This window comes from Branchiostoma belcheri, unplaced genomic scaffold (assembly GCF_001625305.1).
Source record: "Branchiostoma belcheri isolate BF01 breed outbred unplaced genomic scaffold, Haploidv18h27 scaffold31, whole genome shotgun sequence".
NCBI lineage: Eukaryota > Metazoa > Chordata > Leptocardii > Amphioxiformes > Branchiostomatidae > Branchiostoma > Branchiostoma belcheri.
The window spans coordinates 1,785,269-1,803,588 of record NW_017803921.1 but is presented as its reverse complement, the minus strand read 5'-3'; the positions used below and the strand labels follow the sequence as shown (position 1 = coordinate 1,803,588).

General features: G+C 45.8%; 1 protein-coding gene across 1 annotated transcript; it reads left to right on the top strand.

The window, feature by feature from the left end:
* Positions 1-719: 719 nt before the first annotated feature.
* Positions 720-18,308, top strand: LOC109474636. Its single transcript, XM_019774983.1, is given in 16 exon segments — positions 720-1,923; positions 5,822-5,886; positions 8,887-9,080; positions 9,393-9,545; positions 11,423-11,603; positions 12,632-12,785; positions 13,116-13,256; positions 13,466-13,638; positions 13,899-14,044; positions 14,459-14,544; positions 14,976-15,117; positions 15,477-15,633; positions 15,635-16,138; positions 16,333-16,495; positions 16,744-16,902; positions 17,284-18,308. Coding segments are annotated over 16 exon segments (3,369 nt in total). The 5' UTR covers positions 720-1,097; the 3' UTR covers positions 17,409-18,308.
* The last annotated feature ends 12 nt before the right edge of the window (positions 18,309-18,320 follow it).

The following is an 18,320-nucleotide window of genomic DNA, read 5'->3' as shown; positions in this document are numbered from 1 at the left end:
TCCGTGTTGTCTCTGCACAGATGCCGACCTTGTTTGACAACAAATATTAGCGCACATCCGATCCCAGCTACCCTGCGGCACCGCACACGACTGGGCAGGACGACACTTTGGATATGCTGTGTTTTTTCTGAGAAAATTCCGTGCCGATGCCCCTCTGTTTTTGTGGCAGGAGTTCAAGAGGTAGGATTAAAAGGACACGGGTGAGAAATTGTGTCCTCTGCCAAGCCGTGCCTGTCAGCAATGCTAGGCACACGGCCGCGCCATCCAGTGCGTCTGGCGACAATTTTCAGGAAGAGACTTTTCCTTGCCAAAAACAAGCCCACGATTTCGCGGAAGGAAAGGATTTGGGAGCGAAATGCGTACGCGTGTTCTTGCTTTGCCAAAGCCGGCCTGGCACGTCTGTTGGTAAAGCTTGTGCGAATCAGACTTTTTTTTATGACGGAATCACTTCCATCTGGGCTCGTGGTGTGGCAAGGCCGGGAAAGGACGGCCAGATTTGGGGCGTTTCCAGAACACCGTTGCCATGACGATTGGAACACCCTTGGGCGGTACCATGTTTGCGGGGAGGGGCAGCATAACATGGGGTGAATTTGAAAGAGTTTTGACAGAATATCTACATTTCATGGATACTGCTAAAATACGTTACATAAACAATACTATATAATAAACATAATTACTGCGTCATTACTCAAAAGGTAACTTTCAATCAGCGACGCCAAGCATCAATTCAACAACCAATCCCGCGGTCTCCCCCCTGCCAAAATAAATCAGTGGGCTCGTCCAGCAGGACGGCTGGAAAGAGGGCAGAATTTATCGTGCGACGGATTGTACCGGATGAGGTCGTACCGACTTCTTGCTCTGCGAGATCAAAAGATCGGGGTTCGCCATTGGCCCGCGTAATCACTTTGATTAACCCATCCCTGCGGACACACAACCGTCTGGCGGCCTCTCGAACGGAGTAAACTGTGGAGAAAGAGCCGTCCCCTCTCCTACAAGGATTCCCGGAGCTACATCCTAAATTTTCGACAAGCCGCGCGCGTGTCTGTGTGTGTCGTGTGGCCGACCGACTCCTCAGCTAACATCTGGCAGAGCAGACAATGGAATTTCTCCGAACCTGCGCCATTTTGATGACCTTCCTCCTGGGTTTGAAGGTGAAATGTACTGAAGGATGGTGGTTCTGTGGGACCATGCGGCCGGGACACGAGCACACCATCAAGCAGGGCACTGGCGACTACGCCATCACCCTAAACGCCGCCGTCACCAGGAAAGGCCTGCCGCTCCGCGTCAAAGTCACCCTGAAGGGCGGACCGCCGTTCATCGGCTTCATCCTCCAGGCCCGTACGGTACAAGAAGATCGGATCGTCGAGGGCTGGTGGTACAACCGCCCGCCGGGAACCAAGGCGCTGGACTGCAGCGAGGTGCGGGGGATCTGGAACAAGCCCGTGGTGAGCGAGGCGTTTCTGGACGAGAGTAAGACCTTCACGCGGGTGACGTTTCTCTGGGAGGCCACGAGGTGCAACATCGGGCCGGTGTACTTCCGCGCCACGGTGCTGCAGGACTACCGCGCCGTGTACGAGAACATCACGTCCAGACCGCTGGACGAGGTCTGCGGGGACCCCCCGCCCTACCCCCCGAGGGTACCGGCCCCACCCCCCACTACCACCCCCACCCCGACAACAACACCCGACAAGAAGACCACGCCTGGCTGGAGACCCATCCCCACCGCCTCTACCACCCTCCCCACTCCTACCCCCAATCCCACCCCTACTACCACCACCCTCCTTACGGAGACCTCCACCCTCCCCACCCCTGCAATTTCTCAAGATCTCCGCGCGACGACAGAGTCTGAGGGGAGCGGCGGAGGAGACGTCTTGAGTTTCACCGAGCTGACGACGAGCCCCGGTTTCACCACTTTCACTCCAGGTAAGGGGCGGTTTTCTTACTATGGTGACCTTAACGAATCGGTTTCCCGAGTTTGCGTTCTTCTGCTGACCCTTTCGTGACTCCGAATGATCGGTTTACCAAGTTTGGTTCTTTTCTTAACTATAAATTACCGGTTTACGAAGTTCTTTCTTAAGAAGAAGTTCCCTTTTAGTGACCTCAAATGTTCTATTTACCTTTTTTTCTTTTCGTGAACTGTAATTATCGATCAGTTTCCCAATTTTTCATATCGTTTTCATGGCCCTAAATTATCAGTTCATAGTAATCATACAGTATTTTTTTTTCCATCGGTGACCCTAAATGATCGGTTTACCACATTTTTCTTCCCTCTGTGACCTTGCATAATCGGTTTACCAAGTTTTGATGTCGGTGTTGACCTTATAAAATCGTTCTTTCCGCTGGTCTCTCGTGTTGTCTAGACGGAGGAAGTGCTGTAAGTACCAGAAGTACTCCAACATAACGCCCGCGTCTGTAAATGTGTTTTGTCTGCTACCAGAGAGTTCCGAATAACTTTGCGATAAGGGAAAAGAACCCTCGTCCTCTAACTGCCGGATGGTAGCCTCTATCAGGCTTCAGGCGCGGCCGAAAGGGTAGAAATTGACCAAATGGACAGATAATATGCCAGGGAAGCGGCAAACTGAACATCCTTAGCAGACTAACTCCCGTGGCATGTTATAAGTCTATTTTTTGGCCGGTTTCTACTCTTTCCAGTCGCTTCTGAAGCCTGGTAGAGGCTTGCCGGAAGGGTGGAAATGACAAGTCAACAACAACCACATGTCCCGCTCCCTCCGCTTGTTTGTGAATCAAACATTTGTATACATAATCTGACTTTTGTTTGTAAGCAACCCTGTCCTGACCAGCTCATTATCGGGTCAACATGGCCAAGTAAAGTTGCCGCTCAGTGCCATTTTATTTCCCGCAACGAGAACAACATACAGACCACGGCTATGCAATCGTGTAAATGTCGTTAATGCATTTTCCAGCATGCTTCAATGCGAATCAGCTGTGTAAAATCATCATAGTCTTATCCTGCACGAGTACAGGGACTTTCTTATGTCATGACCTAACTGGCCGGGTTTACTTATAAAATCTAGGCCAATATATTGTACCAGTATATTTTTCATTTCACGAGATCTTTAAACTCGTTACATAGCACTGTTTAGTGTTTACCAACTTGCCATTGTACCAGTTACAATTGTCGTCCTATAAATTTGATTGATAGATTCTGTTGAGTGGAGGGATTTGGGTAAAACGTAGTTTTTTTTATTGTGCAACAATTGTAAAAATAATAAAAGATACTTCTCGAACTTAATTGAATTGTATAGGAAACTAATATACTGTTTTCACCTCTTGGGGCACAGTTACAACAAGCGCACCGACGGAACCACCGACAACAACCACAGCTACCCCCACCCCTCCCCCCACTACCCCCCAGGGGCCCCCCGCCCCACCCCCTACCTGTCCCCAGACCCTGCAGAACGGTCGGGCCAGACCTGAACTGGAGCCGGACGGACTCGGCAGGCCGACAATCACCATGCACTACGCATGCGCACCAGGGTACGAGTTAGTGGGGCCTTCCAAGATCACCGGCTGTGAGGTGAGTTTTTCTCAACTTTTATTTTGTGTCAATTTGATAATTTTCCTTATAAAGAAAAACCTTTTGTTTATGGACAAGAACAGTTCTTGACACCGCCAAATTAAGCAAAACATTTTATCTAACATTTTGCTTGATGAATAAATACACGAAAAGATAGATAATTAGATGGGTAGATAATTTGTAGAATCTTCAATATGAAAAGAATTACATCACCTTAAAAGCATCTAATTAGAAGAGAAACAAAGGGCGTTAACTGTAGTGTAAACACTCACTCACCATAATCCAGCCTAACCCACTTACGGCATTGTGAAAATAAGATGAGACATCCTTACATCAACACGGTTAGATTGGACGGACGCCATGTCCCGCTACTGTATACCTTAGCTCCGGGGAAAAGAAAACGCACACGCTTGTACCTGGGCTTGTAAAAGAAACATTTCCTACATTTAGCGGCAGGTTGTCCCGGGAGGTTATGTTTGTTTGACCGCTGATAACAGACGTGAAGCACCTGCTCGTGTGTTTGGCTTTACAAGACAGACGAAATGTCAAAAACCGGGACGGCACCCTCAAATACCTTGGCCTGTGGTATCCAGAACCGTGCTTCATCCAGAACCGTGCTTCATCCATAACCGTGCTTCAGCCAGAACCGTGCTTCATCCAGAACCGTGCTTCAGCCAGAACCATCCACAGACACGGTTCTGGATAGTCCACGCGTATCCAGAACCGAGCATGGTGCAAATACTAGTAAACGATTTCTCCTAAGAAAAATTACACAAAAAGAGAAAGTCGCATGCAACATCGCAACCACAAAAAGAAAATTGAAAAGCGAGCAACCGAGGCATTAAAAAGATGAAAGAATGGCCCTAATTTACTTCGGCAAGACCTCTTCTGCTTGTGTACTTTAGGTATGCTCTTTTAACCGTAATGGGAAGTTTGCTCGATGTATTGCATTTATAAAGAATTTGCTTTGTAAAATCTAAGCTAAGCTTAGATGCGATGCTGGTTTTCTATTGGGCCCAAAATGACAATAGATATTGCCGTATGTTCTGCAGTATGGTATTGTAGTTGTGTAATGTTCCCTTGACTCCACTGACCGCACTTAGCACGTTTCAGCAGGAATTTCTCGACTGGAGTTCCCAACTTTGTTTTTCTCGTCATGCCGATAGGTTGTTGGTCTCTTAACGGGCGAACCAGTTTGTCTCCCAGCGGGCTAAGTTTGGACACAAACAGCCGGAGCGGTTTTCAACTCCCCGCGAAAGTTTGGACTAGTTAGTCGTCGTGGGCTTTGAACCATGTGTTAGATAACAAGGTGTAGGGACAAAAGTTGTTGTTTTTTTCAAGTCTTTATAAAGTTTTCAACAACGATACGCACAAGCACAAACACGCACAGAGAAAGGGAGAGAGAGTCAAGTGCACCACTTCACTCCTTTGTTATTAAGTTACAACGCTACGTTCCCTGTATTTTTAAACGAATCGTACTCAGTAAAGAGGTAAAGGTAGTCCCGTATCCTTTTCCGGGTCGTCGGGGCAGTGGCTGGGTGATTCACTGTATCAAGGGCCCATCCCTCTCCTTTTATTGCCTTTTACCTCCCCAACCGAAGTCAGGTACCCATTTTACAGCTGGGTGGAGTGAGGAAAGTCGTGTGAAATGCCTTTCCCAAGGTCACAACGTCTAACCAGTGATAGCAAGGAGCTTTCATGGAAGCTCCTTGGTGATAGAAACAACTGCCTACAGACTTGTTAAAACGTCGGGCCCGGTACGAAGTGGGCGTGGGCAGGCGGCCAGTTTGTGGTCGCGGGTCAGCAGAGGTCTGGTTAAACGGAAACTTGTCAATCTTTCATAACAACGCGCGGGAAGCAGACGGGCACAGGGGAGCGTGCCGCAGTCGTGGCGTCAACGTCAGACGAAGTCTATTTGTTTGTGCAGACCTTGTGGAGATGTCTAGACAAATAGGCTTGTATTTTGCTAGTAATCTTCTTATAGATTTTATTGCTTAATATTGCTATTATCAGTCAATAGCATCATTTAGGTAGTTAATACCGAACCGTGCTTTATCCAGAACAATATATATTAATGTTCAGTTCTGGATAGTTCACGCGTATCCAGAACCGTGCATGGGGCGAATCTACGCGCCTAATCCTAACCCTAACTCACACAGGCATAGAACCAGATAGGCACGGTTCTGTATCATATGCAATAGAGACCATTGGGTGGGAAGGAAAAGTCCAGCCTAATTGTACATTTGGTGGAGAATAGATTTCTGTATGGTCCCCGACTTTCAGGAAGTGGAAGGTCTGGCCGCCACATTCCTGGTCTTATCATCAGGCCTGTAGCAAAACCTGGGCGTGTCAATGTCAGCTCCACGGTTAGGGTGAAGGTCTTGATACTTCGTCGTAAAAGTCGGGAAAAATTGTAAGCCGTTCTTTGAAAGATGTGAAGTACGCTGTATGTTGTATCCACGATTATAACTATACTTAATTTTATATCATCTCTGACTAAAACAATATTATATATATGGTTATATTATTATATAAACGTACATGTAGGGAAGGAGATGTTTTTTGTCTTGACCACTGTTATCTTTGCTCTGTTTTATATGCAATCACTTAAATCACTGAAATGAAATATACTATGAATGATACTCTCCAATCAGAGGTTTATGTTCAGGCTTATTATTTGTGACGTCCTTTTAGGCGTTTTCGTCTGGCTTTCTTTTTGTGTGTCGGTATCTTTATTTCACCAGTACAGTCGAGGACGTATTGGATACAACCCTGCCAGTTTTATACTGTCTTGTCCATTTGATACTGCTTTGTATGTAGCCACCAAAAGATCAGGTTGGACAGTTGTACCAGTGTGTGTCCGAGTTTAACTGTTTCTTTAATTGGTGCTGGGAGATTTCGTGCCTCGGTGTGACATACCGGGGGATATCTTTAGGTCGTCCTGTCCGACTAACCTCCGAGACCTCCTCTTGTTGTATCCATATAACCGTGCTTCATTCAGACCCACGCTCAGACACGGTTCTGGATAGTACACGCGTATCCAGAACCGTACCTCGGAGCAACTCTGCGTTCTTGAACACGTCCAAAATCAGGCACAGAACTAGGTAGGCACATGGAGGTAGAAAAACAACTGTGTCTTTTAACTCCATGGTAGGCACGGTTCTCGATACCATAGAGACTATGCAGAACCGTCATTGATTCTAACCCAGTAAGGCATAAAACTAAATCCTGAATGTGTGATATCCAGATAAGCAATATTTACAGACAAACAAATCTCTTCAACTGTACAAGAACCGATATAACTTCCGGGCACTTCCAGCGACATTAACGTTTGTTTTGAGTCTGTAGAACCTTGGGCACCTTCGGGATTTTCTGTACACTCTCATCCTACGCAACGTTCTTACCAAATCCTTATAAGTAGCAAATGGTTCTTTTAACATAAGTACTTTCAGAAGGCGAAGATTCCTAAGAAGTTTGTATAATGCGGAAAATGTCAGGAATTGAGTTGTTAAGATAGCGTGGGCCCAGGTCGAACGACTTGGTGAAAAGATACCAATCTCAACCTGGCTTCCTGAAATATTATATACTCTCTCACTGGTGCTGGGTAGACAGAAAGACGCTGTGCACAAGTAGGTACAGACGTTCAACGTATAAAATAGAATTCTAGCCTCTACCAGGCTTCGGGAGCGGCTGCAAAGAGTAGAAATTGGCAAAAACGACAGGGGAGCCGGTCTGCTAAAAGGTGCAGTTTATCGTTCCTGAAAAAACTATCCTCCTCGATCTAGTGGACCAACTCCCCTGACAAGTTATCTCTGTCTATTTGGCCAATTTCTACCCTTTTCAGCGGCTTCTGAAGTCTGGTAGAGGCTGATAAAATTTACCTTTTACTAAACTTAAAGGTGTTATCAACTGCCAGTTTCAGTACAAAGAACAGGTAAATTTTATCACGACTCTACGACTCTGTATTTAAGGACTGACTACAAGTCTTTCTGGTAGCGTGCGCGCGAGGAGATTGAGTAATGCCGATGGGGAGTTGTGTAACGCCCTTCTGTAGTCTCACAGACACAGTTTACACAATCACGATCCGGGAATTAAACACACCAAACATCAGGCGTATCCTCGGCTGAGTGACAAGGGGCAGCTTGTCGAGAGGGACTAAACAAACACAGAACGTTTTTCGTCTGTCCGATGGTCTTCTACATAGTAAAAATTACGAATGTTGGACGCTGCTTTTATGTGTGTGTTTTTTTTTGGCCACGATGCATCCGGCCCAGGGCGTTGGGCAGAATTGAGGGAATTAGACCGAGTCGTCCTGATATAAAAAAAGTTTTTGGACCCCATTCATGACACAACATCAGTCTGACGAGCAAGAACAAATACGAAAGATCTAATACTGAATGCAGTGACAATTTTCCTATTCTATCAATACATCATTCGTTTATACAAGCCTCTGTCTTAGCTCAACTCAGTTCAAGGACATGTTAGTAGAACAGAAGTCACAAAGGTTACTGGGCTAGATTAAGTGTTTATATCGGTGCTTATTTCAAGTCGGCAGCTGTTTTGATGTATTATGTTGAAAGGGAACTGAACTGACTTGATAATTTCTATTAGTGGTTCGCTTTGTATTAAAACTTCTCAAAAAAGTTGCACAAATTTTGTATATTATGGACGTTGCTGGCACTTCATCCTTTAGAGCATTACGGTATATTGAAGTCGGCAGTTGCCTTGAAGTGCGAAGGAAGCAGGGTCAATCTGCAAACCAAACTGACCTGACACGATGCCGCCGAGGTCGGTTTTCTATTTAGAACTGTTTACCGGCCGGCCGCCAGCGGGCATTTTTGTCCCACCGCTGACTTTTTCTCTGACAACCGAATAAACACTTGGCAGGACTCGGGTTTCTCCCAACAAAACTCGCCAGTGTGGACAGGGAAGAAAAGGCCAGCGGTGTGTTCTAAACACGGGTCGTCAGAGACCGGCTCTGCAAGCACGTGCGAACCGCACTGCACACCAGTAAAAACCACCGGATGTTTGCTCCCACACCACAAACAAGTCGTGAACTGTCTTTGTCTTTTTTTTCTGAAGGATACGTATGTGCATTTACTGAACTGAACTAAACGCTAACCTTTATTTACATGGGGACGTATAATTATATATTTGTCCAGAAGTTGCTTGTGTCAGATTTTTCTTGTGTATCTCTTTACCTGGATATCTAACCTTCATCGACGGTTTGTTAGTTGGTTTAAACGTTAGTTAGTTTGTTGGTTGTCTAGTTGATTGATTGATTGATTGATTGATTGATAGTTTTTAAAGGGTTAATTCTGTATTTTTTTCCTTTTTCTTACCCTCAGTTACCACCAATACCAATACTACCACAGAGATTGCCTAGAGATCTGCGCAAGCGCTCTGTGGCCGGACCGATGTTCGAGGACGTGACCTCACTGACCCTTGACCCCGCGGACGGATCCAACCCGAGCCAGCGGTACTACGGCATGACTGTCACTGACGTCAACAGGGACGGCAAAATGGAGATTTTCGTCGTCAGGTATCCAGGAACTATTTTTTTATACGATTTTTTTATATACATCTATTCATCAATCACAAGTTCGTTCAGACAACTGACAATCGCTGTGACGTAACAATGTCCGCCATATTGGTTGAAACAACTTGGTTGAACTCAGAAGTTGATTTGACTGTATGTGATTGGCACCTTCATGGTTTAACCAACTAAGATGGCGGCTCTGACGTCAAACATTCTACAAGACCAAGGGCATTATCTAACATGATTGACAGGATACAAATGAAGTGGTATGTTTCTGTTCTCGCTTACACATTTTGATTTCTCTTTCATTGGCAGCTATGGCAGCCCAAATCTCGTCCTCAAATGGAATCCCGAGACGAGACGGTACGAGAACATCGCAGTGAACAACCCAGAATCCCCTTACTACTTCCTGCGTGACCCGGAAGGAAATGGCATCAGTGTGGCCGCTTGTGACATTGACGGAGATGGGTAGGACGTCAGAATATTGGTTAAAATTTTCTGTGTGCATTTTTGTCGTTGTTAGGATTGCATGTTTGTAAAACGATAAAATATAAAACAACCTGATCTTCTAGCGTAAAAATTATTCTAATATTCTAACAGAAGCAAAATCCATATGCAAACGGGTAGTGATTATCAGCTGCCGCCATGGACACTGCTACCCTTTGTTTTGCCGCAAGGTGTCGCTGCAATATACTTAATTTCCCCTGACAAGTTTGCGAACGGTTGGCAGGTAGAAAAAATAAAACATTTGGTTTCGTTGAAATAACTTTGACTTCAAGTGACTTCCCAGTCCAATGAAGCTTGATCAGAACATCATACGATTTCCAGTTCTAAGTTTTCACATCTTCTTGGAGATTTACGCTTCTTGTCCTTGAGAAAGTTACCACCTTGTGAGAGTGAAGGTCGCACCCCGACTTGGAACAAGCATAGCCAGGATTCCTGAGATCCGTATCTGCCGCCCTCGCGGCTTAATTGTGCGAAGAAAGAATTCCCCGAATGGCTGGAACTGTTGCTACAACTTTAGCTGCAGGGTGGATCCGCACGGTAGGCCAGATGGTCAGACTGGCAGCTGACATGAGCAACATGTTACACTCTGATCTTTCCTACAAAAATGTATTTCATCTCTGCTCATCTATCGATATCCCCCAGTCTAAGAAAATGCTACAGTACTAGAAACTGCTAGAGATGGCTATTGATGACAAACAGTGGAAGCATTGTCCTTAGCTAGCTTTCAACGGGCTAGCAGCAGACACTATCGGATCAACATGTTAGACTGATCTGTCCTTCAAAAATGTCTTTCATCTCTGCTCATCTATCCCTTAGTCTAAGAAAATGTTACAGTACTAGAAACTGCTAGAGTTGGCTATTGATGACAATCAGTGGAAGCATTGTCCATAGCTAGCTTTCAACGGGCTAGCAGCAAATACAATCGGATCAACATGTTAGACTGATCTGTCCTACAAAAATGACTTTCATCTCTGTTCATCTATCCCTTAGTCCAAAACTAGTCTGCCTGAAATGCTACAGTAGTAGAAACTGTGGACTGTTGATGCCAATCAGCAGAAGAATCCTCCTTCGCTAGCTTTCAACGGGCTGGCAGCTGAGAGGATCAACATGTTAGACTCTGATCTGTACTGCAAAATGTCTTTCATCTCAGCTGATCTAACCCTTAGCCCAACGAAAATGTGCAACTGTTACAGTTAAGTGTAAAGGTTAAATCGTTGGTTATTGATGACAATCAGTAGAAGGGTCGTCCCTAGCTAGCTTTTAACGGGTTTGCTGCTGACAGGATTGAACATGTTACAAAATGACTCATCTCAAAACAGTCTTGCATCCTTGTTGGTTCTTGAAAACACTGCGACATCCGAATCGTATGATTGTCTAAATGTTGTCAAATGTGTGAACGTCATCTTGGGTTGTTCTGAAATTTGGTTTGTGGCTAGGACTCCATGCATCGACAAAATAATTTTATGTTGGTACTCCGGGTAGCCTTCATTGGGACCGGTACTACAGCAGAACGTTTTTCATAGAGATTCCATCTATGTTTCGTAAAAGTTTTGGTCCAACACAAAAATTCTCTCACCTAGAGCTTTCGACCAGTCACTCTGGTCTTCCTCAGTAGACTGACCCAGTGAGGCTTGTCACGTGGCTTCTTTGAAGTGTGGCGTCACCACTGGGTCAAAGGTATCTAGTAGACGATGTCGGCCCCCGTCGCGGTTAAGTGAAGGGTGCTGGGCCCTGATGTAAATAGCCTACTTCACCCCTCTCAGGAAATAGTCTTGTTCAGTGTACAAATTGTCTATTTCATCTACTTATTTTTTATTACATGCTTTTCCCTACCTCAGTTGGGAAGAGATCTACATCGTCAACACTCAGTCCAACAGCGTGGAGGACAGCGACCTGGCGCAGGCCGACCGACTCTACCACTTCCACCAGGGGAGGTACAGGGACGTCCTGAGGGAGGAGTACAACCTGGGGCTCGGGCAGACCCTGTCCGGAAAGTCCGTGGCCTGTATAGACAGAACGGTAGGTGTACGTGTATTGAGGGTTTAATTTTCCAGAACCATGCATATCTAGTTATTAACTTGTATGCCTGAATGGGTTATCAAGATTAGGATCAGGTTCTGAATATGAGTAGTCTTCTCGTATCATAAGAACGTATATTTTCTCAAGGCACGGTTCTGGATACACCTAGACTATCTAGGACCGTGCTTAGTTCAAGATCAGGTTAGGATCAAGTTCTGGGTAGTCTTCTCGTATCCAACAACGTACTAGTATTTTTTTTTATTTGCCCAAGGCGCTGTTCTGGATACTCCTCGACTATCCAGAACCGTGCCTAAGCATGGTTCTGGATAAAACACGATTCTGGATACAACATTGTGGCTTCGGCCACCTGTCACTGGCAGACAAGGGATGTAATTTGGGGGTTACAATTTATGGATCAGGAGTCTCGAGCGGCTGCCACTTGGCGCTAACTCAGGTGACCCTGACACGGCAGCAGTTGGCCCCTGACCTGGGGCCGGCCATAAAGCTGTAGATTTGTGGTGGGTCCTGTAACATAATCAAGGTGTGGGACGGGACTGCTTTAAAGGCACCCAAAGCAACTATAAGACAGTAAAATTGAATTTTATGGACAGAAGTCAATTTTATGGACTTTTTTTTAATAATGTGTAGTAAGTTTAATAGAAGTTTATTGCAAATTCATGCCCGGGGGCTAATTGCTGATTACAAACATAAAAGAACAATGAAACGTAGTATAAAATAACTAAAATCTACATGATGAAAGGTAGTTGTCTAGAGCTATAGCTATGTCTAAAACTATGTCTAAGGGGTTTGACTTCTCTTTTAATCAACCCTATCCCATAGCATACTGTGAGACAAAGTGCGATGTGGCTGACGGAAAACGGTTTTGCTTCGTATCGTAGGCTGCTTCTAGCTATTTATTGGTGGTACAAGAAAGGTAAAAAGTTGTAACCTGGGGCACACAGATCTAGACACCATGAGACTTGACTAGCGTGACCTATAGTTGTTTGTTTATTTGTTTGTTTGTTTAGGGTTCCGGCCGGTACTCGTTCTTCGTGACGTCAGACGGCTGGAGCGGCGCGTCACACAAGATGATAGAGATGGACATGGACGACAGTGACGTCACCGCCGGACGCATCAAACTCAGTGACGTAGCGGGAGAAGTCGGCGTCAACTTCTTCGCAGGTATGTCATAACATGTCGTTTCCAGAATCGTGCTTAATCCAGAACCATGCATGCCCAGGCACGGCGTATCCAGAACCGTGCCAGAAAAATTACTGCACAATGTTTCCAGGAGGCTGGTTCTAGCTATTTATGGGCGGTACCCCCAAATAAAAAGATGCCGCACGTAGCTTGCTTTTGGCCTACAATGTATTTCAAACGCTCCAAGTATTAAATGATGGCAGTGTGATGTCAATATTAGACAGATATCCTCATACATAGTATTTTTCGATTTGCCGCCCTTGAGTTGGATTGAGTGCCTTTAAAGCTTGTGTGTTGTTCCGTGTTCTCCAGGGGGGTTCGGTGTGGCGGTGGGACCGATCGTCAGCGACACCGGTATGTCCGACATCTTCGTCGCCACTGACGGCAAGTCCCCCAACCTGCTCCTCAAGAACAGGGGAGACGGCACCTTCGAGGAGGTGGCGGAACCTTCAGGTAAGCATAGGTCTAGACCCATCGGCCGGGTCGTATAAACCCCCCACTGTTACAATAGTACAACCTGTCTTGAGTCATCCTGATTAGAAGTCTCCAACAAAATCACTCCTGCAGTTCAAACGAAAACCGCTAGGATACCAAGATCTATATCCCTTTTTCGAGCGCAAAGGCTGAAAGAAAATGTATATTTTTGTCACTGATCACTACAGGTATACTGGACGCAAGGCTCCATGACGACCACTGGCATTCCAGAAAGAGCCGCGGGGTGGCGCTCGCGGACTTTAACGCGGACGGAACGCTTGACATCGTCTACGGGAACTGGATGGGTCCTCACCGGCTGTGGGTGCAGACACGGGCACAGGACGGCAGACACATTTTCAAGGTTTGTTTGTTTCACCAGGAAATATGTGTCACCTGTTGGTGATTTTCAATAACTCCTGGGAGAGGGGGAGAGAACCCCGACGTAGAATAACACATGATAACAAAGGTCATCTTCTAAAATACAATGTTGCATGCATTTGGCCACACACATGCACATATACTCATGGGTTAAAGACACCAATCATGTCAGTACTATAAAAGAATTCCTTTCCCCAAGCAGTACGTGCTACGAGCTAACCACGCCCCCTGGCGTCTCCACAGAACGTTGCAGGGAAGAACTTCCAGCGCCCGTCTCCGGTCATGTCCGTGTTCGCCGCAGACTTCGACAACGACGGCGCCACGGAGGTGTTCTTCCAGAACGTCGTCAACTGGATCGCCGGGAGGATAGCGCCCAACACGCTGTACAGGTGAGGATGTATAAAGTATATGGGGGAGAGGAATGAAGGGAGGAATGGATGGTTCAGCGACATCAAGGAGTGGTCGGGAAAGACTGCGGCCCAACTCACCAGATTAGCAGATCACCGCCAGAGGTGGAGAACTTGTGTGGACTGCCTCACGGTGTATAGCTATGGGACTGAGTTAGTGTAGAGACAATGAAAGCGTTTAACTTCCATTTACGGAAGTATTGTTTTGGGCGGCTGACATGCGAGTTTGTGTGTTTCATGTCCAACTAGCGACGGTTTCATGAAGGGTGGGAGGTGGTTTTGACGGTTAATTGATAAGGGCTAGGAAGGTCAAGCTAGCCTATGTAAGCATTATGTGACAATACTCTACGTTTGCTGATACATGAATGTACGTTTCCCAACCTGCCATGTCCCCAGAGTGCGCCAGAGGGATGCCGGGAAGGTGCCCGTGTTTGACCAGTTGGATGCCGGAGACGCAGTGGAGGCGGGAAGATACGGGACAGGTGAGAGCGGGATTATCTTACTGACAGATCTGACTCTTCAGAGAAGTTATCCAGTTGCCTGATTTACCTTTTGTAGTATATAAGTAAGCTCTCCAAACATCTTCGCCCATTTCTTTACACTGAATTGAGATGAAAGCCAGAAACTCAAAGTAAAAATAGAAAGTTACTTATTTACTGTCGAGTTAAAAGGTGAAACGTAATGCCTCCAAATACTCTTTGACCTCCTGACCTTAAATATGACCCTGTGACATAACATGACCTATAACCAACAGGTAGTGTGATAGCTGACTTTCACCATGAGTATAATTAATTCTGAATGCCTTTTTATCCATGACATATAAGTATATATGTGTAATTTTATGTGCTTTAATAAAAATTAAAATTAAAAAAAATGAAACCATGTCTTCCTGACCTCTGACCTGACCTCCCAGGCGGTGTGACAGCTGACCTTGACCATGACGGACAGCTGGAGCTGCTGCTGTCTCACGGCCCTGACCTCCCGGACACGCTGTCCGTCCACAGGCCGCGGCTCGGCAAGCAGAACAACTGGATCAGGGTCCTGCCGAAAACTAGGTAGGCAGAAGTAGAAGAAGGGGACAGACGGTCACCGGAACGTCAGCGTGTAAATGTCGTTGTGTCGTTTATATGTGGGTTTCTTTGTTTGCTTGCTTATTTGTTTGTTTCTTCGAGGACAAGGCAGCATAATTTTGGCCATCTCAAATCTGATTGTTGAGAGTCAAAGAGTTTATTTTCCCCTCTATTCAAACAAAGTATAATTGGCTAGATACACATCATCATTTTTTAAAGTAACAATGCGTTTTCCGGTCCCTTATACCCCAGTGGGCCACACAGTGTTGTTTACCAATATTAAGAGGGTCTATTTTTCTCTAATTAAACATTTTTTAATGATTATGTCGTTTCTCCCCCTGTAGACACGGTGCGCCTGCCCGAGGAGCTCGTGTCGTCATCAGAACTTCCGGCGGCGCCTCGCAGGTCCGCGTGGTGGATGCCGGGACGGGCTACCTGTCCCAGGCCGAGCCGATCGCGCACTTCGGGCTGGGCTCGGGAATCCTCGCCACCGAACTGGTAGGTCACGTGGCCGAACGGACGAAAAGCCGGGAAGGCGCTGTCCCCCGCCGACAACAACAAGGCGATCGTGGTGGAGTATCCGTACGGATACCTGGAGGACGATCCGGAGCTCTTCCCGCTAGACAGCCCGACCGGAAGTGTGGACGGAAGTGTGGACAACTCGGTTGCAGGTGCTGGAACGCCAGAGAGCAACGTCATCAACGAAAACGTCACGGCCCCGGCGCCAACCACGCTGTCACCGGGGAATTACGTCATTACGGAAAACGTGACGCCGTTGTCAGAAGGTGACGTCGTCACGGAAATCGAGAACAACGTCTTCAACCAAACCGTCGCGGTTACAGCGCCTACGACGCATGCTCAGGGCATTCTAACCACGGCGACGTTCACAACAACGACGGCGATGCCAGCGACATCAACAGCGACCCCTACCGTTTCGACGCAAAAAGTGCAGAATCTCACGACTGCCAAACCAGAAATACCCACAACAAAGTCACGGTCTCCAACGGTAGGTCACTTAAAAGTTAAAGTTCCCGTAGTGCTAAGTATCTATTGGTGTATGAAATGACAGCTTCCATGGAAGGCTTGACATTCTCATTCTGAGTCACTTCAGAGAATCTGTCGCGTTGTTCGAATTATTCTGTTCACGTTATCTTTATCCTTCCTGTACGTTGTGTCAATAAAGAATCCTTCCTCCTGCAGCTAGAAGAGATCGAGGTTATCGGCCTGCAGTTGCCGCGGTGCGAGCGGATCCAGGCCACGTGTGACGCGCCGGAACTGCCGAACGGACGCTGGGAAGTAAGCAGAGCCGCCTTCCCCCTGACCTTGGAGGGGGAAACACGCGACTCCAACGGGCTCACAGATGGTACGCTATTGCTTGAAATCACGTGACTATGACGAAATTCAAATTCCGCCATGTTGCCTGCTTAAAGAGAGATGTCATATTGTCTTGGTCTTGACAGTCCTCATAGCACAGTATGCCATTGGCTGCTTAAAGTCGCGTGACGATGAAATAAAAAAAGAGGTATCAAATTGTTCTGTTTTTAACAGCTCTTGTTTCATTTTGTATAGTGCTTTGAGTTTTTTTCTTATCATATCTCTTTATTTCATCAGCCGCGGAAGAGCGTTTTCAGTTCCTGGACATGTTGACTTTCTCGTGTAAGGAGGGTTACCAGCTGAAGGGCGAGAAAATGGCGTTTTGCGGCAAGAACGGGGAGTGGCAAGTCCTGAGCAGGAACCCCGAGTTGCCGACCTGCGTCCCGTTCACCACAGGTTGGTAAAGCAATTCTACATAAACAATGCCAGTGGGAAGGGCACTTTCCTCCCATTTCCTAACTCGACAGTAAAAATGAGTACCTAACTTCGGTTGGGGACGTCCTCTCGGACAGGATATAAAGTTGGTGGTCCCGCGAACCACACCTTGAACATGAACTCCAATCGCACGCATGCACTTATCGAATAGATGGAGTAGATGTATGTCCATCCCGTTGTGGGTGAATCAAACCTCACAGTCTGGTCTTATATAGCCTGTACTGGTATGGTGCGTTCGACCTTACTAGCATTCACAATGCGAAACTAAGAAAACATATTTTCATTCTTTTTTTTATACATTTACTTCGACAGTTAACCCGGTTTCTTTGTTTTCCCGCTCAGACGTAAGTGGTAGCGAGGACACGTGTGTCGACGTCTACACGGGATGCAGGAATTTCGTCACGTTCTGTTCCCTTGGCAACCTGTACCTCAGAACCAACTGCAGACGGACGTGCGGCTTCTGTTAGAACCGACGCGGGGCGATCTCATTGGTCCGCGCGTTGTTACGTCGCGTTCTCAATGGATTTCATTGGTCCACCCTTTGTTACGTCTTGTTCGAGCGATTTCATTGGTCCACACGTTGTTACGTCATGCTTTAGGGTCATCATCGCATTTACGCTTTGCCATTTCAGTATGTTTAAAAAAATAATACCAAAATGTCATAGAATCAAGTTTCATTATAACGGTGACGTGACAATGACGAGAACCAATGAGACTGCTCCATTATTTTTGTCATTATATGATTGGGTCTACTTTGTAAAAATGTGGTATTTATGTATCTACAGTAAGTCGAAGTAATAGTAAGATTTCACTAATGACTACAATATAGCTTTTTTTCAAAATACGCAATGCTAATACTTTTCAGAAGAAAAAAAAGAGAAGATGCGAGTTTGATGTCTTGCTATATTACAGACGACAAGACAATTGTAATATTTGTATTATAAAGTTTCCTCGTAGATGAAAGGAATGTACTAGTAGTTTAGGCAACTGGGTTACAAAATTACCATTACAAGGAGGTATATGTTGAATATGACAGAACGAGAGGGTAGAATTGATTGTGTCATTGTATAGTAGTCTTAGCTAAGCATTCTGAATGTTTAGTACTTTGTTTTTGTCTTACAATGTGTTAAATAAACCAAACATCGAAATATATTCTAAAAATTGCGTTTTTCAACACAACGAAAACATCAGTATGACTACTTAGCCTTTTACACTAATTTGTAGAGTTAGAACATTACAGCTATAGAATTATCATCCACAGAAATAACAGTTTATGCTTCCCGGCGTTGTTTGCTCGAGTTAAGTTGTTCTTAGTGTATAAATTGTAATGTTTGTGTTGAATAAAGACTTGTAGTCATATACATGTACTATTCTGTTGT